Genomic DNA, 25,023 nt, shown 5'->3' with positions numbered 1-25,023 from the left:
CCCTGCCTTGCTGGCACCTGCGTCTTGGAGAAGAGCAGAGCAGCTGGGGCCCAGGAGAGGAGTGTCTGAGCCAGGCTGTCTGAACAACATTGCAGGAGCTGAGGCCCAAAGGGTGGGGCTGGGCCACCTGGAGAGTATAGCAACAAACCCTGTCCCCCAAATAGTCACGGGTTAATTTTGCATCGATGAGTATTTTCAGCCACGAGTCCTGCGTGTATTTGTAGGGTGGGGCTGGGAATGAGGAATATTCCAGGGCACTAGAGTAAATTAACCTGGCCACTGAGTCTAGCGGCTGCTGAAGCAGACTTTGGTGCCATTCTTTACACAGGGCTGAGGTAATTACAGTGACTCCTGGAGCACAAGAAAACAGCCTGCAGAACTGACTGTGTCACCAGTCGAAGTTGAGAGCTGAGGCTGCTGGCACAAAGCTGCCCTCACACTAATGTTGTGGGTGTGTCAGATGAGTTTGATCTTTGTGCCAGAACCATTCTGAGGAGGAGCCAGTGACAGTCACATTCCAACCTCTTTCCGTTTTGAAGCTGGTGGATGTGCCAAGAGAGGACAGTGCTTCCATGAAATATAAAATGTATTAACTTAATGAAAAACTCAGGGGCAGGCTGGAGTTAATCCCTGTTGCTCCCTGAGGCCTCCAGCAGGATGGATGTTACAGCCTGGGAAAGTGGTGCAGTCACTGGGAGCAGGAGCTCTGCCTAGAGAGAATGGCTCTGGGGGCTAGCGAAGCTGGGAGATTGGAATGGCTCAGAAACAACTCCAAAGGACTCCGCAGGTAGGGGGTTCACTCACTGCAACCCCAGCTGAACTGCATCCTTGGTATTTCCTGGATCCTGGCGCTGATTAGTCAGAGGAGCTGCAGCTATCAAAGGGCCTCGCTCCTGGGATTTGGGGGATAAAGTGTCACTTTCCCATGGGAAACTCAGCTGTGGCTGTAGAGATGTTCACACAGATTCAGAGACCTGCTCAGTCACTTCTCCACTGCCAGGTTCATGTTTGTTTGCTGTTCTCCTCTATTTACTGACAGTCGTAGGAACCGATTGTCAGTTGTAATTTTCCTGTGGGGCGCTGTTGGGAGTGTGCAGGTGTTTTCATCATCAGCTCACCACTGTGAGCTTCCAGAGTGAGAGGGTGAAAGATGGAAGGGAAACACCTGGAGCCAGATTGGGTGCAGCTGATGCAGAGAGGGGGAGAATTTCTAAAGCTCCTAAGGGATTCAGGAGCACAAGCCCCATTGATCCTAACTCTCCTGCGTTTGTGAAAATCTTCCCCTCCGAGTGTGAATTGCACCTGCCTGTGCCCTCAAGGCCCTTTGCATTCCCGGGGAGAGACTCACCCCAAGGGAGGACGGGATGAAGCAGCTGTTTCCCTCAGGGGGGTTTCTGGCAGGGAGGGGGAGCTTTACCTCTCACTGGCAGGGTCTCAGCAGCCGCCACCAAATGCATCTGTCAGCCCAGCGCTCACCTACTTTCTCCCCAGTGCGGCTGCTCTTTGGGCTGTGCTGGCACCTGCTGCTGTCCTGGCCTGAGGCAGGTTACAGCCACTTCACCCTGCCACAGCCCAGACCCAGCCAGAGCTTCCATCAGTGCTATGTGGTGTGAGCCCAGAGTGAAGTCAGCCCTCGTCGGAAGCCCCCCACAGCCATGCAGCCTCTTACAGGTGCCAGCGGCCATAGGGGCCTAGGGCCACATTTCCAAGAGAGCTCAGCTCTGAACTGCTCCCAGGCAGGTGCCTGTGTGACGTGGGCAGGTTTCCGGGGGCTCTGAGCAGCAACACTCAGGAGGGCAGGACTGGATTGCACCCAAAATATCACTGACACTGCAGAAAAGGGTCACAAAGATGACTTGGGGGCTGGAGCAAACACCTCACAGAAGGAGACGGAAGGAGATCGATCTGTTCAGTTTAGCAAAGAGAAGAGTGAGAGGTGAGTTTCTGTCATGGATTCACAAGGTCTGGTCTGTGCCTTGGCCTTCAGCCAGCCCCTCAGGAGTGACCCCTTGATTGTGCTGGACCCCACGACCCACACAATTCCACAGAGGCAAGTCCATGGCTTCAGTGACTCAGAAACTGGGCCTTTGAGCACCAGCGATCCCTGGCTTTCTCCATGGCTCCCTGCAGCAAGTCCAGCAAGCCAGACTCCTGACCTGCAGGAGACTTGTTCTACCCTTTCAGGGCTCAGTGTTCTCAGGGAGTATCTGCAGAGACACCAGGCACCTTTTCCACACCAACTAACAATGTGTTAGTCCCCTGGCCTATAGAGTCTGAAAGGCCTTAGGTCAGCACAGAGAAGCAAAGTTTAAGAGCGGGTTCAGCCTGGCCTGAGCTGGGGCTCTGCCGAGCTGTGCTGCTGGAGGGCCCAGCTTGGCTCACTCTCTCCTGTCCCTTTTGTCTCTCAGTCCCAAGTGAGTTCCTCTGTCTCTGTCAGCCCAGCCCCTTAACACAGACCCCTGACACCTTCGCCCTTTGTGCTCCAGCCAGGGCCGGCTCTAGGTTTTTTGCTGCCCCAAGCAAAAAAGATTTTGGCTGCCCCCTCCCTCTCCCCCCCGGCTACCCCAGCCCGGGGTTCTTTCTCCCCTGCACACCCTGCTGCCCCAGCCCTGCCCCCCCCACCCAAAACGTGACCTCCTCATTCACCTCCTCATTTCACTTCCTTTTGAAACATCTTGTTCCCCCATTGGTTCCTCTGGTCAGGTGTGAGCTAGGCTAGGTGAACTTCTTAACCCTTTGCAGGTAAAAGAGGCATTAACCCATAACTATCTGTTTATGACAGATGGGGATCTAGTAAAGAGGGTTCAGGCAGAGGAGCAGGTGTGGGGGTGCTGGGGGCTCTACACTGGCAGAGAAGCCGCGTGTGATGTACTCACAGAGGAGGGTGGAGGAGAGAGGGTATCGGGAGGGTTGCAGGAGAAGAGGTGCAGGGGGAGGTGCAGGAGGAGAGGGCTGGGGGGAAGGTACAAGGGGAGAGGTGCAGGGAAAGGGACAGTACAAGGGGAAGGGGTGCCGCGAAGGCGCGATGGGGGAGGTACAAGTGGAGAGGCTGGGAGTGGGATGGGGGGTGCAAGGGCTGAGAGGGGCAGGCACTGACAGGTGCTTCCCCAGCCCCGTGCAGGCAGAGCCGAGAGGACGGACGCTGACCCCCAGGTGCCTGAGCCAGGGGAGTCCCCTGGAGGGGCAGTATCCCCGCTGCCCTGCTCGGAGCTGGGCTCTGCCTCTCCCCACCCAGGGCAGGCAGTGCAGGACTGAGGCGGGGAAGGTGCACGGCGGGCTGGGTCCAGGGGCAGGAGGTGGCAGCCCCCTGGCAGCTCGAGCTGCCCAGCCACTCGCCCTGTCAGCGCGAGCCGGGATCCGCGCCCCCTGCACAGCCCGGCGGCGCCCTGCACAGCCCACTCGGGTGGGGAAACGCCACACGGCCCTGGGGAGACTCAGAGCAGAGCAGCAGCGGCAGCAGGACCCTCCCCCCTCCCTGCATCCTGGGCCCTGCTTCCCTCCCTCCCCTGCTCCTCACCCACAGGCTGGGCTGCAGTTCAGGCTGCCCTGCCGCTGGGGAGCGAGAGCATCATCCCCCGGAGCTGAGCCCCTCCCGCTGCCGCAACCCAGGCTCAGCTCCAGGGGATGATGCTCAGGGCCGCCTGAACTGCAGTCCAGCCTGGGCAACTCAGGCTGCCATGAGCGCCATCTAGCGACTGAATCCAGAACTGCAGTGTCAGTTCCAGCTCAGCCTGAAAGGTTCAGCTGAACATCTCGGTTCAGGGCCGGCTCCTGGCTTTTTGTGCCCCAAGCAAAAAAAAAAAAAGGGGGGGGGAGGAGGGGGCTGGAGTGCCGCCCCTTGGAAAGTGCTGCCCCAAGCATATGCTTGGAGCGCTGGTGCCTAGAGCCGGCCCTGGCTCCAGCTCTGGGCTATGGCTCCTCTTCCCTGCAGAGAGGTGGGGGGAAGAAACTTGGTGTAGGAGTTGATGCTTAATCGTTGAGGTTTCCCATTGTCTTTCCAAGATCCTCCATTGATATGGGTTGATTCCAGCCCAGACAGTCCGGGTGGCTCTACATCTAGCCTGTTCGGCCATGTCCCAGCGAGAGAAGCAATTCTTTCCCCCGAAACAGCAGTGATGCCCAGGGGATCGGTACAGAGTCCTACCGATAGTTCATAAAAATATTTCAGTAAAATTCCCCACCTGTCACATCTTCATGGAGAAAACACAGGGTACTAAAGGGCTCTTTAATACAGTGGAGAAAGGCATAAAAAGAAGCAATGGCTGGAAGTTAAAACTGGACAAATTCTAATTAGAAATAAGGCACAGAATTGTAACCATGAGGGTGATTAATCACTGGAACAAACTACCCAGGGAAGTGGTGAATTGTCCATCTCTTGCTGTCTTCAGATAAAGACTTGGTGACTTTCTGGAAGATGCTTCAATCAAACAGAAGTTTGGGCTCAGTACAGGGGTAAATGGGTGAGAGTGTTTGGCCTGTGGCACAGATCAGACTAGATGATCTAATCTATATTGGGAGGTGGGCCAATGTAAACATAACTGACCAATGGACCAGGGCTATGAAAGTCAGACAACCTGGCACTATCACTGCATCCCACTCACTCGCTGTCTGGTTTGTTATTTCTCCTGTTCCCAAGAACAAGCTACGATGACAGGGAAGGTTCCCTCGTTCTCCCCTGGCTGCACAGTGAGCTCCGCTCTGCCCGGCTACGTCGCTCTCTGCCTCGCTCTACAGGTTCCCAGGCTGGTGTCAGGTAGGAGCTCCGGCCTCCTCGCTGGGTTTGCTGCTGTTGCTATTGCTGGTCATCGCCGTCTATCCCACATCACTGCCTTGTCATGTAAACCACGTCTGCTCAGCCTGCCAACAACCAGCAACATGGAGAAATCACAGGCTACACCTGGGTCCCCACTGACCATAGTTACTATCTATACACCATCTTGTCAGGCCTAGACAATACATCCATCCTACTGCTCTGGCTGATTTCTGGCAGCTTCTAAAACACAGAACACAGTGAGAACCACTACAGGGCTCGCAAACTATTTAAAAGGACACTATCCAATTCCTATACACTGCACTGACCGATCATATATGTCACAAATCAGGTTCTTCAGCCACAAAGGAGTCCTGAATCCTAGACTCTCCAGTTTAGACGTAACAACCCACAAGTCATTCATGCTGCACTAGGCACATCTGACTAGGGCTCAGAGCTAGACCTCATCTCACAGTGAGGATGTGAGGATATTTGCTGGCTTCTTCCGTCTGTGCCCTCAGTGAATCCCTTGCATTGTCCCACCCACCCCAGGGCTGGCTCCACAGCTACCTGGGCATTTTGGTTCCCCCCGCTGTGGTTTCCATCCTGTTAATTTAACCAGCTCTCTCGGTCTCTCCTGATGTTGAGTCTCTTCACCGAGCCCCCCACATCCTGTGCAGTTCCATTGTGACCAGTTCTTTGTTTCCTGCACTTTTCTAACTGCCTCCTCCCTCTCTCCATTATCTGACCCCTGACTTTACCTTTAAAGCCATTGCCTGCATAGCGATGGTCTGTTTTCATATCTTTACACCTTGACAGTCTTTACACCACCCCTCCTGCAGATGAGGAGGCCCCTGTGCTGGAGCAGCATGAAAAGGCCTTGGTGTATCAGAGACCCAGGCCCCAGGGTGCCTATGAGAAGTTAGAGCTTTATTCAGAGATAATAGGGACAGTGTATGACACTCACATGTGAACTCTGTGTGACAGATATTGCAGCCACATGCGGCATTTTGGGGACTATCAAATTCACGTTATGCATGTTCTGTTTATTTGTGTACCCCTTTATCAATGGTATCTATATGTGTTATATGTATCTTTGTGGGCTCGGGATTGTAATCTATGCCATGGGGGAGGGTTACCCCATCTCCTTCAGAATTTGCCAACCATGGAGGGTAATTACTTGTGGGACAGGTAACAGATCTCTAGGGGGAATTGCATAAATTGGGTTAGACCAGGTCCCAGAACCCCAAGAGAACAAAGATGTTTGGTATAAAAGCTGGATTTGAAGGACCAGAGGCCCGAGATCTTGGGCTGCAAAGTGACAGGACCTGTTAACCAAGAGGACAAACCCTTAGAGAAAGGTTGGAAAGACTTTGGAACCTACCAGAGAGTCCCATGTGCCAGATGAGAATTTTTTGGGACAAGTGTAACATGTTCAGACCTTTTATTGGTTTATGCTCCGTCAAGCTTTTGTCTTTAAATGGTCTTTCACTTCTAACGCAGGGTACTCTATTACTCTGTATCTTACTGCTGAATTAATGCTAAACCCCAGCCTCTCGCCAATTTAATTTCCTTTTTTCATTGTACATTTCACAGCACAATTCACAGTGACTGGACCTAACCATCCAATCGCTGCCTCCCTAGATGGGGAGGCCGTCCTGCCCTGCCACCTCTCCCCCAGGATAAGCGCTGAGAACATGGAGGTGAGATGGTTCCGATCCCAGTTCTCTGCAATCGTGCACCTGTACCGTTATGGGCAGGATCAGTATGGACAGCAGATGCCGGAATATCGAGGAAGAACTGAGCTCTTGAAAGACGACATCACCAATGGGAGAGTTTCCCTGAGAATACATGATATCCGGCCCTCCGATGATGGACAGTATACGTGTTTTTTTAAATCCAACGTGTCTTATGAAGAAGCTTTATTAGAACTGCAGGTGGCAGGTCAGTAACTTGTTCTGACATTTAACGTCTTCAACAGGGTAATAAGTGGAGTCAGAAGGTTCATTGTGAGATTACACAATTTTTTTCATTATTGTGGGTCAGCAGCACTGCTCTGGATAAGGTTGATTCTAGTTTGCTGTTTAATATCCATTTTTTGTAAGTTCTCCAAAACCCATACTCAGATTGTCTTGAAAATTGCTGTAACTCATTGGTCTCTGGGGTGGGGCTAGTGGCCCAAATTTGAGGGCATTGGAGCAAGGGGTTAATGAGACACACTAACTCCCTTAAACAGTCAAGTGACATTAACATGTTGTGCTTATTATAATTATTTTGTGCACACAAGGGGAAACAATGGCTGATCCTCCCCAAACTGATGCCATCAGCTGGGACTGATCTCCGCTCATGTCTGGCCCCTTCAGGGTTACAGTGGTTGCTACACAGGGCCCTGTAGTCCAGAGCCTGGTCTAAGAGTGGGAGAACTGAGGAATTCCCCGCCCCCAGGACTGGTAGAGGCAGGAGGCCTGACCCCCGAAGTTGCTGTCAGAGAGACCAGCAAGGGGACAGAGGTGCAGCTAGTTCTGTAACGATGACATGAGGTTTAGGCCAGGTGTAGTGAACACCTGGGTCTACATTCAAACACTGAGCCTACTCCACACAAACCACCCCCAACTTGCAAAATGTTATCGCCTTGTCACCCTTGCCCTGTGGGTGTGGATTTCTTCTGGGACGTTGCCTTCACTTACCCCTCACCAAGCGCTGGTGATCACTGGCATATCTGACACCAGGCTGCTGACAATCCCCACAGCAAGGAGTCTGAGCCCTGCTACTGACAGAGCCCTCACCGCTCAGTTCTGAAATGAGGCATGATTGATCCCTCAAGGTACACCTGCACCTCTCCTAATGTCACTGTGACAGCTCTGCCAGTAAGCTCTAAATAATCCCTCCACTGGTCATTACAGCTACACCCAGCATAGTGGATGCAGCTTTAGTGCATGCAACCAATTCCCAGTGGTTATTATGAGCTCCAAAGGCGCAGAGTTAAGGTTGTTTGGGTGTTTACCTTCCCAATAGATTTCCTCATTTTAGAGGTCTGAGTATTGCTGAACTCAGCGTTCTGGAAGTGCATGAGATAGTACAGAGTAAAGGTTGCCTGGAGGTAACTAAGGCTACATCTATACTACAGCCAGGATCAACAGAGTGGAGATTGATGCATCGGCAGTCGATTTAGCAGGTCTAGTGAAAACACGCCAAATCGACCGCAGATCACTCTCCAGTCAACTCATGTACTCTACCCCCTATGAGAAGAGAAAAGGTAAGTCAGTGGGAGACTGAATAATAATAAATATTATTCATGTAGCTGGAGTTGCGTACCTAAAGTCGACTTACCGCAATAGTATAGACCTACCCTAAGTTTTTTTGTCAGTGAATGGACATGAGGAAGGATTACAGGAAGGTGCCACTGTTTGTGCTGTGCTCCACTGATTTGAATTGCAGCATGTATCTGCCTGCAGTGCAGCTGCATTCCCTGTGTTCAGTGTAGCTGTACTGACAAGTGGAGCTGTCACTGTGATATGGAAGGGCAGGAGATAATATCACCAGGCAGCCTGAACTCTGTGCTAGCCAAGGTTTTGTCAGTGAATTTTCTAGTTGTGTTGTTTGTTTGTTTTTTTTAACAGAAAGAGAAATGTTTGTTGTAGGAGCTAGTGGCCATTTACGTGGTTGTAGTTCTCACCTAGGTTTGCAGTTGCTACATGTCTGTGCCTAAGTAATAACCAAAAGTATAGTTAGTGCTTTTCTATTAGTAGACCTGAAAGAACTTTACATCATTATCCCCATTTTACAGATGGGAAACTGAGGCATCCAGCAGCTCAGTGGCAGAGCGAGGAATAATCCCAGTCCTGGGAACTCTCTGTTAGGCCACTTAGTTGCTCCATGGTTGCTCACTGCCCCTCCCCCCTGTATGTTCTGTGATAGCGCAGTGGGGATAACGGTCGTGCTTTGCAATGTTCGCAGTGTGTAGCTGGTAACAGGGCTGGTGAGAAATCTCATCCCAGGTCCCTGCCCCAACACCTGGACAGTTTTATTACCCAGCGGCTACTTTAAGCATGTGAGAGGAGACTGGTGTGTCTGTCTCCTTCTCCACCATCCCCCACAATGTGTAGCTCCCCTCTGCCCTGCGTTTCTGGGTGCCCACATCACAGGCAGCAGCTTACTGATTGGCCACACACTCCCTCGGTTATGTAGCCTGAGCTGCACACTGAGCTGGGCTCCTCACCCCAACTACCAGACCTAGCTGGGCCCCCTGCCCCTGGTCCAGCCAGACTTCCCCAGGACCCCAGCCATGTTGCAGGCCCACCCAGTCCAACTCCCCCTCCCCCACACACTCTGGCAACCCCACACAGGGGCGATGTGTATTTTAACTATTCATTTCCTGTGTTTCAGGTTTTACATTTTCACCACATTCAGCCCCCACCCCACTCCCCCGTGATCACAGATTACATGAGGGGGTTAGACACCCCAAGAGTGACAGGGTCTCCCAGATCTCAGGACATACAGTGGGAAGAAAAGGAATTCAGAGCCCTGCAAAAGGGTAGGGCTCCCCCAGATCAGGAAAAGGGAGAATTTGGTGCTGACAGGACTCCCTGCCCCTAAACCCACAACTTTTACTGTCACCCCTCACAATATCAAATCCCTCCCACCCCACTCCTTTCCCTTACCTGAGGAGGCTCCAACCCTTTTTTCCTCCCCTTCCACCCATTCCCATTTATCCCCCTCCCCATAATACCCACATGCCTTGCTGCAGACCCGACCCCTGTTCCCATCTCCTCTTCCATCCCCATCACCCCTCCCAGCGAGTGTTTGCAGGTGTAATTTATTTTCTTTTCAAATATAGTTTCAGCACCTTCTGAATTATCTCAAAAAGGAAAAACAAAATCAAAACAAAAAACCCACCCACCTCGAAATAGGCCTTGTCTACACTGCCAACTTTTGTTGACAAAAGTTACGGTGACAATCAAAAAGCATCATTATAATGTAGCCCTTCTGCCAGCTGGAGTGGGCAGCAAGAAGGGCTGGGTTCAATATCCAGGGGGCTCCTTTTTGACAATATAAACAAAACTGGCTTGAGCCCCCACCCAGTAATGTGGGAAAATTTCACTCTACCCTCTGGGCGCTTCTAAGAGGCAATTCTTCCCCTCTCGCAAGCACAAAGTCTGAGATAGAAATAGTTTCTTTAATAAAAGTAACCAAGCATTAATCTGAGAGAACAGCACGAGTGATATTCATTAACTCAAAAGCATCAGCAAGACACTCTCCGCAGTGTGCTGGGCAGTGTCCTTTGCTTCAGGTTCTTGAATCCAACAACCAAGTTCTTGCAGTGCGCCCCTCATTTAACCATCACTCACAGTTGTTGTGCCTGGTCAGCACAGACTCAGAGTTCATAGGTACATCTGTGTGCATGCTGCTCTTGCCATGAGCAGAGTGGTGGTGGGGGAAATGCATCCGCGGGCCACCTGGCTGCTGCTCCTACCAGCTGTCCCCAACAGCCGCCTGCCTGCTGGTCCCACCGGCCGCCTGCTTACTGCTCCCATTGGCCACCTCTGCGGACCACCTGCCCACTGCTTCTGTTGGCCAACTGCTCCCTGCTCCCACCTGCCCACTACTCCTGCCGGCCGCCTGCTCTCTGCTCCCACCAGCCGGATTAAGATCATTCAGATTAAGATCATTTTATTTCAGTTTAGCTCATCAGTAAAAGTGTGATCTGGGGCAGAAGGCAATACCTTAACCCTGCATTTCTTTGTTATCTAATGTCTGTATTTTGTGGCTGTGAGTGTGGGTGTGTTTCCTGGCTCTCAGTGAAGTCCAGTTTTCTGCTGCCAGCTTCTGTGCTCTGGAAGGGTACAAGCAGGGGCGGCTCTAGGCACCAGCTAAACAAGCTGGTGCCTAGGGCAGCAAAATGTAGGGGGTGGCATAAGGCTGGGGCCCCAGCTCATCCCGCCGCTGCGAGCCGAGGAGCAGCCCGTCCCCTGCAGCCGGGGCAGGGCCACGCTACCGGCTCCGCGTGGGGGAGAGGGATGGCCCCTTACCGGTAGCACGGCCCCGCCTGGCTGCAGAAGACGGGCCGCTCCTCCTCTGCTTGTTCGCGCCCGGGTTCTAAACAGCGCTGCAGCCGCCTGGCTCCGGGGGGGCTGAGCTCTTCCCCGCTCAGAGCCGTGTGGTCAGGGGGCAGGGCTGCGAGCTCCGGGCCGAGCGGCTCCTCCCCTTCCCACGCGGCTCAGAGCGGGGAAGAGCTCAGCCTCCGAGCCAGGCGGCTGCAGCGCTGTGCAGGGCCGCTTCTCGAGGGGCGCGGTGAGCCGGGGGTAAGCAGCCGGGGCCGGGGGGTTGGCTAAGGGGCAGGGAGTCCCAGGGACACTCAGGGGCAGGGAGGGCACGGGTTCTGTGGGGGCGGTCAGGGGCCAGGAAGGGGGTTGGATGGGGTCTCAGGAGGTGGTTGTCAGGCACCCCCCAACCCCATTACCCCCCAAGCCCAGACCTGAACCCCAGCTCCAAGCCCAGCCCCTCTGATCCGGACACCCCCCTGACCCCAGTCCCCCCACAGCCCTGACCCCCAGCTCCGAGCCCAGCCCCTCTGATCCGGACACCCCCCTGACCCCAGTCCCCCCACAGCCCTGACCCCCAGCTCTGAGCCCCGCCCCTCTGATCTGGACACCCCCCTCACCCCCCTTACCACGCGGCTCTGAGCGGGGAAGATCTCAGTCCCCTCCGGAGCCATGCGGCTGCAGCGCTGTGCAGGGCCGCTTCTCGAGGGGCGCGGTGAGCCGGGGGTAAGCAGCCGGGGCCACGGGGTTGGCTAAGGGGCAGGGAGTCCCGGGGACACTCAGGGGGCATGGAGCGGGCACAGGTTCTGTGGGTGGGGCAGTCAGGGGCCAGGGAAGGGGGGGTTGGATTGGGGGGTCTCAGGGAGATGGTTGTCAGGCACCTCCCGATCCCATTACCCCCCAGGCCCCGCCCGGACCCCCCGCGCCGAGCCCCCCCCCGTTGAGCTGGGCACCCTCCAACCCCATCCCCCCCACCCCAGACCCCCAGCTCTGAGGCGAGCCCCTCTGAGCCAGACAACCTCTGACCCCATCTCCTCACAGTCCTGAGCCCAGCCCCTGTGAGTCGGGCACCCCCCAGAGCCCAGCTCCCCACCCAGCCCTGGGCAACAGCAGCACCACCTCCAGGCAGTGACAGCCCATTGGCACCAACCATCACCCAGCAACAGCCCATTATGTAATTGCAAATGTAGACAGACCAGTAAAGCATTTAATGTTTTTAAATAATGTATTTGGTGTATTTTCAAATTATTACAAATTAATTTTCACTAGTTATTTTTTACATTTCCAAATACATATTACTATAGTATTGCAACTTTTTTTAATGGAAGGGGCCCCCAAAATTGCTTTGCCCCTCTGGGCGGCCCTACCCAGTGTGTGTGAGGAGCCGGGGAGGGAGGGAAACGGGGTCTCCTGGAGCCGAGTCCGGGCTGCGATGGTGGCGAGGGGCTCCTGGAGTGTGTGAGGAGGTGAGCAGCCGGCTGGGTTTGTCGGTGCTGAGCAGGTAGCCCCCCAGCCGGAGATCCTCGCCTTCCCTCCTGCCAGGGCTGGGCCAGGGCACCGTGAGGCTGAAGAGCAGCAGGTCCGGGGGGCTCTCCAGGTCCTCGGCCGCCAGCATGTCGGGGCCGAGGGCGGTGAGCGCGAACAGATCCACCTTGGCCACCAGCAGTGCTGCGAAGCCCAGGGAGGGGGCCGTGTTCTTCGCGCCGCCCCATAGCTGCGCCACCACCTGGAAGTACTCCCGCTCCGCGCCGCCCAGCAGCTCCACATGGGGACAGAGTCTCAGCTGGGCCAGGGCTCAGTTGCAGTGTGCTGGTAGCGGATCCCACATTTGGGGGGGAGCCCAGTGCTGGGGCAACAGGGGGTGTGAGTGGGGGGCACTGGTGGGCTGGGGAGGCTCATGTCTGGGGGCGGGGGGGGCAGCCAAAAATTTTTTTGCTTGGGGCGGCAAAAAACCTAGAGCCGGCCCTGATGTGGAGACTCTTAAATTATTTGGAAATGGCTTATATTAATGTAGCTTGAGTTGATTCCTTCTTGATTTAAGAGTGTCCACACAGGGGTTCACACTGGTTTAAAAAAAAACACTTTAACAAAACTGGAGCAAGTTTGTGCATAGAACAGCCCTGACATTAAGATTAATTCTATCAAATTTGAATCTGACCAGATTAACTGACCAGCTGCACTTCTGGACTCACATTCAGTTCTCAGTTTAATAGGAAATGGCTTTTGATAACAGAGTAATAAAACATTTGACTCATTACTGGGCACTGTAGGATTATCACAAGTTCATTTATTTCTTCTGTAGGTTTGGGCTCTGCTCCTGCCATCTCTGTGGAGGGACATCAGGACGGAGGGATCCGGGTGGTGTGTCGATCAGCTGGATGGTACCCAAAGCCCGAGGCTCAGTGGAGAGATCCTCAGGGGCAGGTCTTACCATCAGCCTCTGAAAAAATATCCCCAGAGGCCAATGGCCTGTTTCAAGCAGAGATTGTCACTGTTCTAACTGAAGAGTCCAACCAGAAAGTGTCCTGCTCTGTCAGGAACCCCCGACTCAACCAGGAGAGAGAGTCAGAGATTTCAATAGCAGGTCAGTGCCCGTCTGTGCCGCACATGGATAGATTGAGACGCTGCAGACATGGGCAGAGAGTATTTATCATTGTGTCTCCAGTATATTGGCCTGAACCTTCAATGTGCTGAGCACGTCTTGGAAAGTCCTGAATAACCTCAGTTCTCTTTGGATATGTCTACACTGCAATTCAAAACCCGCTGGTGACCCAGGCCAGCTGGCTCAGGCTAAGGGCCTGTTAAACTGTGGTATAGATGTCTGAGCTTGGGCTGGACCCTGCTACATGCACTAACATTTCTATGCTGTGCTTTAAAACAGGAACAGATCAAAGTGCACCAGGGAACTTTTAGTGCAGTTCAGCAGGGTGCACACAGCCGGTTAGTGCGCAGCAGGCCAGTGCACAGTGGTTTACACCCCAGCCTGCCGCACACTAACTGTGCCTATAGATGAGCCACCGTAGAGCAAGGTGGGTGAGTTGTGCCTGCTGCCTTAGGGAGACGCCTCCCTCTCTGTTCTGGGGTTCTTGTGTATTCAGATTCTGGATTTTAAGAGATAAAGTCATGATGCACTGCAGCCTTCCAGCAGGAATATTTATGCTTATATCTCACTGTGTGTGTGTGTGTGTGTGTGTGTGTGTGTGTGCGCGCGCGCACACGCTGTGAACATCACAATTCTCTGTGGGGGTGGGGGAGGGAATTCTCCTTTGTTCTCAGTGAGAGTTTTGGGTGCTAAATATTTATGAAAATCTGGGTAATAAAGTCACTTTTCCTTACTAGCACAAGAGAGCCCTGAATATGGCCTGAGCGTTCCTACTTAGGTTACATCTGAAAATACCAGCAATAAAAGTTCAGGGCCAGAATATGCAGAATTAATATTTCATCATTATAATAGTAAGAATGTTGTATTTGTAACTATAAGAGTAAGAACGTTGTATTTGTAAAGCATTATTTGTCTGAGGTGTCATAGTGCTGCACTGCTGGTTAGTCTATGATATGCCCAGTATTACCTGACTGTTCACAGCACACATGGAGAGTTAGAAACAAAATATAAATACTGTTCCTGAAAGGCTGCAGTGTCACACTGCTTTATTTCTAAGAATCCAGAACTCTAACATGCCACAGCCAACTACAGAGAGAGACAAAGCAGGCTGCTCCCTAAGGCAGAGAGGCAGAACCAAACCCACCCTGCTCTAGGCTGGCTCTTTGCTGACTGACTGCAGAGGACCCAGATGCACGCTCCCTACAGAGCCCCTTAGCCTGCAAACAGGACCAGGAATCCCCTCAGGATTTCAAGTGTCAACTTGTAATTTTTACATGGTTTTCAATACACCACACTAATCACTTAGCAAGAACCCTCTAGGCAGCCATTGCTCCAAGGCCCAGGAAAGAGGATGCTGGGGGAATTTTTACTCTGAATCTCCAAGCTCAGTTTTGTTTTTATTAAAATCCTGCATTAACATATTTTGGGCCAGATTCCTTCATGTGGCTGAACCCCAGTGAGCACAGGGGTGTCGGGAAGCTCCTCACAACTCTCTGATTCTGAGGGCCAGTCTGCACTGGCTTCAGCCTTGGGATCACTTAGAGCAGCCTAGGGAGTGCCTGAATTTACACCAGTGGGGGATGGTGTAGCATAATGGAGCTGCACCCTACCCTCTCCCCTCCCTCAACACACCCCCTCCCATTAATTAACCATGTTCAGTAACCAGGCTAAAGCTTGGGTTTTGATTGGCAGCCACATCTCCCTGTGTATTACCCTGTGAGACTCTTAACTAGTCACAGCATCACCACTGTCACTGTGTCCTGCCTTCATTCTGTGCGTGTTTGCTCCCAAGTCAATGGCACTTTCTCTTGCAGAGCTGTTTTTCCCGAGGGTCAATCCCTGGATGGTGGCTCTGGGTGTGATCCTGTCTCTCCTGGCTGTTCTCATTGGCCTGGCCAGTTACTGCTTCTGGAGGCAACACAGAGCGAAAGGTGAAGTAACAAAAGGGGGGAATTTGGTGAGAGAGAGAGAGAGAGAGAGAGAGAGAGAAACAAAACCAAAAGTAAAGATACAGGGATTAAGGGGCTTTGATTCTATATTTGGAGGAGTTTCAGGCAATGGAAGCTGGGCTGAGGGTGAAGAGGAAGCTGAATAAATTATGATCATGTTTGAACCAAGAAGTGTCAAGTGGTTTCACCCATTCAGATCTCACTCAGGAATCCCAATCGAATGTGATTCTGAACTGTTCCCTGGGGATCAGCCTGGCTCAGTTTGAAACACCTTGTGAGGCTCAGGTTGCTGGGCTTGGAGCACCGACATACGTAACTTGGCTGCTCACAGGAAAACCAGACTGCAAAGCCGGGCAGGGGGAACTTATGACCCAATTCTGCCCTTCAGACTGTGCATGAACCCCCCACCTCCCATCTCCCCATGCAGGTGAGTAGGAGCTGTGGATGGGCAGAGTAGTGGCTGTGCAAATGGAAAGGTTAGCAGTTACCTTATCTACACTAAGGCCTTGGCTACACTTGAGAGTTACAGCGCTGGTGGTGGCTTTACAGCACTGTAACTTACTCCCCGTCCACACTGGCAAGGCACATATAGTGCTGTATGCAAATAGCCTTCAGACCAGATAAGCAATTCCAGTCCTAATAACCACTGGGAAGCATTTCTTGCTCAATTTTATCCTACTTTTTCTACAGCAAGTTACAGTGGATCAGTATATTTGATTTGGGAGAAATGAAGTAACAGCTGCCCAAACTGAGCTTGAGCACTCCTGAATTTTGAGGTGTTCAAATCTGGAAGGCAGGTGCTTGGGGTGGGAGGAGGGGAAGTTGTGGCTTCACGGGGGAGCACAGCAGCATGTATGCAGCAGCGTGTCTGCAGCTGCGCGGAGCCAGACACGCTGGTCTGAGTGGCACGGTAAGGGGGCTGGGGGTTGGAGAAGGGGTAGAGGGTTCTGGGGGCAGTCAAGGGACAGGGAGCGAGGGGTTGGATGGGGCGTTGGTTCGGGGGTCCTGTCAGGGGACAGGCAGCGGTTGAATAGGCATGAGAGTCCCAGGGGTTTGTCAGGGGACAGGTAAAGGGTGGGGTCCTAGGGGGGAAGTTGGGGGGGGGTCTCAGGAAGGGGCAGTTGGGGACACGGAGAAAGGAGGCTTAAATAGGGGTGGGGTCCCAAGATGCAGTTAGGGGCAGGAGTCGCGGGAGGGGTGATCAGGGACAGGAGCGGGGGCAGTGGGATTATGGGCAACTTCCAGAGGCAAATTGATTGCTTTCTGTTATGTGAGGTGTTTAAAGTGCTGAAGCCTCAGCACTTTAAGGATTATGAATCTCGTCGAGGTATTTTTTTGCAACGCTGCAACTAAGGAGTTTCTGCACACGCAGTGGCTTGGCAGTGTGTACACCTCGGGAGTTACAATGCAGAAAGCTGCTTTACTGCACAGTAGCTTGCCAGTGTAAACAAGGCCTATAAAAAGTGAAATAAGGACAACCCAGGGAATTACAGACCAGTCAACCTAACTTCTGTACCTGGAAAGATAATGGAGCAAATGATTAAGCAATCAATTTGCAAACCTCTAGAAGATAATAAAGTGATAAGAAACAGTCAGCATGAATTTGTCAAGAACAAATTGTGTCAAATCAACTTGATAGCTTTCTTTGACAGGGTAACAAGCTTTGTGGATGGGGGGAAGTGGTAGACGTGGTATATCTTGACTCATAAACAAACTAGGAAAATGCACCCAACTATAAGGTGGGTGCAAAACTGGTTGGCCAATGTACATGGCAGAGGGGCATTGCTGGCACATGATGGCATATATTACATTTGGTAGATGTGCAGGTGAATGAGCCCCAGATGGTATAGTTGACTTGGTTAGGTCCTATGATGGTGCCCCTTGAATAGATATGTGGACAGAGTTGGCACTGGGGTTTGTTGCAGGGTTTGGTTCCTGGGTCAGTGTTTTTGTTGTGTGGTATGTGGTTACTGGTGAGTATTTGCTTCAGGTTGGGGGCTGTCTGTAAGCGAGGACTGATCTGTCTCCCAAGATCTGTGAGAGTGAGGGATTGTCTTTCAGGATAGGTTGTAGATCCTTTATGATGTGCTGGAGAGGTTTTAGTTGGGGACTGAAGGTGACAGCTAGTGGCGTTCTGTTATTTTCTTTGTTGGGCCTGTCCTGTAATAGGTGACTTCTGGGTACCCTTCTGGCTCTGTCAATCTGTTTCTTCACTTCAGCAGGTGGGTACTGTAGTTTTAAGAATGCTTGATAGAGATCCTGTAGGTGTTTGTCTCTGTCTGAGGGATTGGAGCAAATGTTGTTGTATTTTAGAGCTTGGCTGTAGACAATGGATCGTGTGATGTGGTCTGGATGAAAGCTGGAGGCATGTAGGTAAGAATAGAGGTCAGTAGGCTTCTGGTATAGGGTGGTGTTTATGTGACCCATTGCTTATTTGCACTGTAGTGTCTAGGAAGTGGATCTCTTGTGTGGACTGGTCCAGGCTGAGGTCGATGGTGGGGTGGAAATTGTTGAAATCCTGGTGGAATTCCTCAAGGACCTCCTTCCCATGGGTCCAGATGAGGAGGATGTCATCAAACTAGATGTCAGTAAACAAGTAAACAACTCTCCCCCTTTTCTCCTCCTAGAGACGCTGCGATCTGAACTGGAGAGCGAGAAAGGTCAGTGTCTGGGGCCAATGGGGTGGGTTAAGGGTTATATGAGAATGTTTCCCAAAAATGTGTCCGATCAGTAAACTAGAGATTGCCGAGCAGGGGAGACATTTGGAATGAAGCCAAAGGGAGGCTGGGACTCGGTGTAAAGATTGTCACAGCTGGGGATTCCCTCCCTCGCCCCTGGGGACCCAGCTGTGCTTGGAGGGCCCATGGGCAATGATGGCTCAGGCTGTGGATACGGAGCTGTGTGGGCTGCAGGGACTGCAGCAGGGACACTACAGAGCAATGGGGAGTGGTGATGGGTGAGAAATCAGCAGACCCCGTGGGTGAAAGTGGGTTGGTACGGGCCAGTACGGCGTACCGGGAAGAAGTGGCCACTGGTACCGGCCCATATGCAGCCAACATTAAAATGCTGTCGCGGCAGCGCTTTAACATCGCTGCCCCTTTTGTCCGTCCCCCCCCATTGGCGGTCCTGCTGGACCCTACCGGCAGGACCTGGGGCTCCCAGCTGCTGCCACCACTACTGTGGCCAGAGCCCCGGGCCCTTTTAAATCACCGCCGGAGCCCCATGTGGTGTGGGCCAGGGAGCGCGTATGGGATGGCTGGGAAAGGCTGAGCCCCCAGCCCCGCCCCTTCCCCCTGAGGCCCTGCCCCTTCCAGGGGCCTGGAGCCGGGGCCCCATACCAGTAAGTCTTCTGTGTTACTTTCACCCCTCGCAGAGCTGCTCCCTTCAGCAGGTGTTGGGAGGGAAGGTGTTTGCACAGAGACGATTCCAATAGGGAGGGAGGGGAGAGGGAGAGTAAATGCATGTTCTGGAGACAGTGCAAAACACCCGTGGGATGGAACAATTACAAATAACGTGCTGGTGTTTGAAGGGGTGATGGGGAATATCTCTGTATTGGCACCAGAGCCCAAGCAGTGAGGCCAGAGCAGCTCGCGCTGACACAGACGGGCTCTGAACGGGAAGGGGCCAATTGTCCTAAAACCCCTTGGAAGTTACAGACACGGCACCTGGAGCCCAGGCCCTGAGTCACCGTAGCTTGGCCCAGCCAGGGTCATTGCTGAGGACTGTGAGACTTGTCCAGTATTTAACAGACTCCGTCACATGGGATCCCCCCTTCCACAGCCATGTAAAAAGGGAAGGGGCAGGATTTCACCCTCAGTGACCTTGGGCGCTGTGTGTGTGTTCGTGTTCGTGTTCGTGTTCTGGTATCCAGGACCAGGAGGCATTTCGTACTTGGGGGAAGGGAAGGAGACTGTATCTCCTCTCTCCCCTCCCCGTTTTAGCAGGCACAGAGCTCACATTGTATTTGGATGGAGGAGGGAGGGGCCTGAATTCATTGTTCCTCACCCCGGCAACCTTTGATGACAGGTAGCTGCCCCACTGCCCTCTGCCCCAATATTTGCCATTGCCCCACTGCCCTCTGCCCTTGCCCCACTGCCGCCCTCCCCAGTACCTGTCCTCATCCAGCTGTGAGGGAGAAGCACAAAAGCTGGATGTTTCTGATTAAACGATCAGCACTGAGATAATTGCAAATAGTGACAATTAAATTGTCATCAATCAGGCTTCAGTGTCAGCATCCCAACCCCACTGTGCTGAGTGTGAGCAGCAAACAGCGCTGCCTGCAGACTCAGGCAGATCTCACTAGGCTGGAGCATTGCTTACACCCAGGTCACTTGATCAATGTCACCTTTATACCCAGAAAGGCTGGACACGTTTTAATATAGGGAGGGTGAGATTTTCACCCCCCTCTCAACTGCATCATGTTCAGTAAAAGGACCAGAGCAGCGTAACAGGGCTTCTGAAAACCTGGATCCAGCTGGGGGCAGATTCCTCCACTGCAGCAAGGGCATAAAACAGCTGCAGGCTGCCCTTTGAGGACCCCCTCACAAGCCCTATTGTAGGGGACATATGTGAGATGGGACTGGGACATGGGGGGGGGGTGTCAGGGCGGGACCACAGTGCAAGGGCTGGGCCTTAAGGAAAATGGCGCCCTGGGTAGACTTGTATTTTGGTGCCCCTGGCCCCTGTGGGCACAGTGCTCCCCCCTATTTCCCTGTTCCCTGTGGGTGCCCCCAGTGATCCTGGCCCCCACGGGCTCCCCCTTCACTCCAACCCCTGCACTGTGCCCCCTCCTCCCCAACCCCTGCCCCCCATACCCCTAATCCCTTCACTCCCCACCTCCTCTGCTCCTAAACTCTCTCTCCATCCTGTGTCCCCAACCCCTGCACTGTGCCACCTTTGCCCCAACCCCAGCCCCCCATATCCCTTATTGCTTCACTCCCCACCTCCTGCGCTCTTAACCCCTGCCCCTGTCCTGTGTCCCTAATCCCTGCACCCCCTTCCTGTGCCCATGTGGGAAAAGTGACCTGAATGCACGGAGCATCTGGCATTGCTGCTCCCTCCCACCGTTGAACACTGCTCCTCTGCGCACCCCTAGGGGCTGGGGGGGGCACGATGGAGGAGCGATGTCAAAGTTCCCTGCATCCCAGGTTACTTTCCCTGCCTAGGCTGTGTAAGGGGAGGGCAGGAGAGCAACAGCTCCTGATGTCTCGCCTCTGTGAGTTTGCTCTGCTCCCCTGCCAGCCAGGAACAGTTTCTGATATTACATAAACTAAGCCAGAAAAACTCGCTCTTCTTACGGAATGTGTGTGTTGCCATGGAGCTATATACTGGTGTAACAGAAGCGGTTTAAATGGCCACTTTACCTTGTACCTGTGTAACTTTCCCATGCAGACAAGCCCTGCATTGCTGCGGGGGTTGATTTAGCATTCAGAGCACCCAAGATCAGGAGGATACAGGGCAGGGCTTAAAGTTGCCTGAGCCCTCACATGCTCCTGGGCTGCAGGTTCTGAGCACAAAATCTCACCCTGAGAGTTTAGGTCACGGAGCATAATTATGTGGCAAATCTTTAACAAGAGGGTAGCACATTTTGTTGATTACATAGGCCCAGTAGTAATCCTGGCTGGGCTCCTCCCCATCTCCATCCCCTTTCAACTGGGTCCCTCTTCTCCCCACTCTGGCCATAGCCTTATCAAGCTTGGTGAAAAGCAGAAAACTGGAAAAATTAATTTCCACTAAAATCAGGCTTTTCTGATTGTTACCCAAATCAATAGTGTTCAGACCAGAGCAGGGATGAGAATGGCCTGGCTGGACTCTAGGGGTGAGGAGACCAGCTGGGTGTCTAGCTGACACTGGGGCAAGAAGCGCAGCTGGGGAGGGGATGACTGGAGTGTAATGAGGGGCCTGCTGACCCTAACTCTAACCTCACCCACAGCTTAAACCCTAACCCTGAGGTCACTGCCTCATCCTGTATCTTGAGGGATCAAATGGTGATTTTAGTGGAAATCAGGCTTTTACAGTTTTCACCAAAATCAGGAGGTTTCTGCCCACTGAAGCCTAGAACATGCCCTGAAACGCTGGAGCTGATGGGACATGGTTTTCAAAAGTTCTCCCATTACAGATGGACAGAAACGCCACCGAGTTCAGTGTGGGGCCTCCCTTCACTTGGCCAGAGGGGAAAGGAGACACCATTTACTCAGTGTTTTAACTGCACTAGGCCTTGTGTCCCCAGTATAATGCTCGCAATGGGAATAGCTAGGCAGAGCCTCTGTGTGTGTGTTCTACTTTCTACCAGTAGAAAAATGACTCCTATGAGCTTGCAGTACTTTCAGTTAAATCTTCTACCTTGTAACACATCTCTCCTGCTATTCACTTGCAGAGGCGCATTGTGCAGAGAGAGGCGAGTCCCTTTGTTCATTGCAATGGGTAAGGGAGGGGGAATCTCAAACTTTACAAGTTCCATAGACCCCCCCAGTGCAGGTATTCAGAGCTCTCACTATGAACTGAGAGTCAGTTTGGTTTGTGTGGTGTGGGATCTTGTTGAATAGCCTCCTTTTTCTTTTATCATATGTTTACTTGTTTCTCTTTGCTTTACTTTTAGAGAAACTGCAGGGTGAACTCAGTAAGGCCTTGTCTACACTACAGGACTATTTCGAATCTACTTAAGTCGAATTTGTGGATTCGACCTTATGAAGTCGAATTTGTGTATCCATACTAAATACACAAATTCGAACTTCTGAGTCCACATTCACGGGGCCAGCGTCGACTTTGGAAGCGGTGCACTGTGGGAAGCTATCCCACAGTTCCCGCACTCCCCGCTGCCCATTGGAATGCTGGGTAGAGCTCGCAATGCCTGCTGGGTGAAAAAATGTGTCGAGGGCGGTTTTGGGTAACTGTCATCATTCAACCGTCACTCACAACAGCCCTCCCTCACTGAAAGCGCCGGCGGGAAATCTGATCGCGCCCTTCTCTGGTCGGTTACAGCGCGGACGCCACAGCACTGTGAGCATGGAGCCCGCTGCGATCATCGCTGCACTTATGGCCATTGTCAACTCCTCGCACCTTATCGTCCACCTCTTCCACAGCCAGCTGATGAGAAATCGGGCGAGGAGGCTCCGGCAGCGCGGTGAGGAGAGTGGCGCAGGCCTCTCACAAAGCAGGGTACGCCGCGCCGTGGAGATCATGGTGGCAATGGGTCAAGTTCATGGTGTGGAACGGCGATTCTGGGCCCGGGAAACAAGCACGGAGTGGTGGGACCGCATAGTGCTGCAGGTCTGGGACGAATCACAGTGGCTGTGAAACTTCAGGATGCGTAAGCGTACTTTCCTTGAACTCTGTGACTTGCTGTCCCCTGCCCTGAAGCGCCAGGACACCCGGATGCGAGCAGCCCTGACTGTGCAGAAGCGAGTGGCCATAGCCCTCTGGAAACTTGCCACGCCAGACAGCTACCGGTCAGTAGCGAACCACTTTGGCGTGGGCAAATCTACCGTGGGGGTTGCTGTGATTGAAGTAGCCCACGCAATCGTTGAGCAACTACTCTCAAAGGTAGTGAACCTGGGAAACGTTCAGGTCATCATAGATGGCTTCGCCGCGATGGGATTCCCAAACTGCGGTGGGGCTATAGATGGGACTCACATCCCTATCCTGGCACCAGCCCACCAGGCCAGCGAGTACATTAACCGAAAGGGCTACTTTTCCATGGTGCTGCAAGGACTGGTGGACCATAGGGGACGTTTTACCAACATCAACGTCGGGTGGGCGGGCAAGGTTCATGACGCGCGTGTGTTCAGGAGCTCTGGTCTCTTTAGACGCCTCCAGGCAGGAACTTTCTTCCCGGACCACAAAATAACGGTTGGGGATGTGCAGATGCCTACAGTGATCCTCGGGGACCCAGCCTACCCGCTAATGCCCTGGCTCATGAATCCCTATACAGGCGCCCTGGACAGAGAGAAGGAACTCTTCAACTACCGGCTGAGCAAGTGCAGAATGGTGGTGGAGTGTGCTTTCGGACGTCTCAAGGGGAGATGGCGGAGCTTACTCACTCGCTCGGACATCAACGAAAAGAATATCCCCGTAGTTATTGCTGCTTGCTGTGTGCTCCACAATCTCTGTGAGAGCAAGGGCGAGACCTTTTTGGCCGCTTGGGAGGTTGAGGCAAATCGCCTGGCTGCTGTTTACGATCAGCCAGACACCCGTGCTGAGAGAATATCCCAGCGGGAAGCGATATGCATCAGGGAGGCTTTGAAAGCGAGTTTCCTCGCAGAGCAGGGTAACCTGTGACTGTCCACTTGATTTTAAGAGAGCCTGATCATAAACCAAGTTTCCCCCACTTCCGAAGGACGTTTTAAAACTAAGGACATGTTTTAGTAATTAATAATAAATCTTTCGTTGACTTTGCATTTCTGTTTCCTGGTTGAAACATGGAAGCATTCTGTGCTGGGAAAGGTGTGCACTGATGGGTGGGTTTGCAGGAAGGGGCGAGGGGTGCCGTCTTTGGATAGGAGTTAACATGACGGCTGTGGGTTTGGGCATTGGAAGGGGTGAGGGGTGTGGGGGAAGGGTGAGTATCTGCCCCTGGATGAGGTCTCTTTTTGGGGCTCAGGGCACCGGGGAGGATCGTGACTACGGTCCAAGTGCATGTGAAGGGAAGCCTGCCTTTACATTCGGGGACGGCAGGCACCAGGACCCTGCACAAGCATACACATCAAGGAAAGACCCGGGGCAGCATACACCACACAGACTGTCCCTGGTGCCTAGTGACTGCAGTCTGTGTGTGCCCTGCAGTTGACCCTGCACCCAAGTCTGTAGCATGGCACTGTGGGCTATGCACTGAAATTACAATTCCCCCCCCCCCACACACACACACAACAACAGAAAGTCTTCTGACACCAGAAACGTGACGGAAACAGTCAGTAACACCAAACCGCTTTTAGTAATGTAGTACACAGTGGGGGGTTTGAACTTGGAGTTGGGACTGGTTGATGCTGTAAGGAAAGAGCTTGTACAAATTTACAGCGCGAGAGTTGTCTCGAACATTATCGGTGTGCTGCGGTGCAGGGACAGTTCTCACGGCCCCTACCGCCCCTTCTTCTTGTAACTTTGGGTGAGGGGGGGACAGGACTTCCTGGCGTTGGAGGGCGGTTGCAGATGCACTGCAGGGGGGCTCTCTCCTCCTGCCTGCGGTCTTGCAGAACATCTACAAGGCGCCGGAGCGTGTCCGTTTGCTCCCTCATTAGACCAAGCAGCGTTTGAGTCGCCTGCTGGTCTTCCTGCCGCCACCTATCCTCCCGTTGACACAGGCTCTCCCTCGACTGTCTCTGCTCTGCCGCCTCCGCTCTGGAGCTGGCCATCAGTTCCTGGAACATGTCGTCCCTAGTCTTTTTCTTTCGGCGTCTAATCTGAGCCAGCCTCTGCGAGGGGGATGCCGGGGCAGTCCGGGAAGGAGCCGAAGCTGTGTGATGCGAAAAAGTAGGTGATTTCCTTGAACACATACATGTTTGCCAACAGTAAACACAGTCTAGTCAGTTTCAGTTAAGAAGACCAAAGAGGGAACCAAGTCTCATGAGATCTCAGAACTAGTCCGAGATTTCGGAATACGCTCTCATTGGCGGCGCCATTGCACTGGATAGCGCACAAGCGAGGAAAGACAGCTGCATCCCTCTTGCACAAAGTCCTGGTAAGCCT

The 25,023-nt window shown here is 53.0% G+C and overlaps 2 protein-coding genes across 2 annotated transcripts in view; both read left to right on the top strand.

Annotated features, from left to right (window-relative positions):
• Positions 1–25,023, top strand: part of LOC120383979 (butyrophilin subfamily 1 member A1-like) — a 275,840-nt gene that overhangs the window by 19,720 nt on the left and 231,097 nt on the right. The window lies entirely within an intron of this gene.
• The window catches only part of LOC120383991 (butyrophilin subfamily 1 member A1-like), a 50,518-nt gene that overhangs the window by 19,791 nt on the left and 5,704 nt on the right, over positions 1–25,023 (top strand). The window contains exons 2-6 of the mRNA XM_039502324.1: positions 4,637–4,753; positions 6,347–6,694; positions 13,094–13,375; positions 15,208–15,324; positions 21,941–21,961. Coding sequence (XP_039358258.1) covers positions 4,648–4,753; positions 6,347–6,694; positions 13,094–13,375; positions 15,208–15,324; positions 21,941–21,961 — 874 coding nt within the window. The 5' untranslated portion in view covers positions 4,637–4,647. The remainder of the gene's footprint in view (positions 1–4,636; positions 4,754–6,346; positions 6,695–13,093; positions 13,376–15,207; positions 15,325–21,940; positions 21,962–25,023) is intronic.

The sequence above is a fragment of the Mauremys reevesii genome, linkage group 15, assembly GCF_016161935.1.
Source record: "Mauremys reevesii isolate NIE-2019 linkage group 15, ASM1616193v1, whole genome shotgun sequence".
Lineage (NCBI taxonomy): Eukaryota > Metazoa > Chordata > Testudines > Geoemydidae > Mauremys > Mauremys reevesii.
Note: the sequence above shows the minus strand (reverse complement) of the source record. Positions and strands in the feature narration are given on the sequence as shown.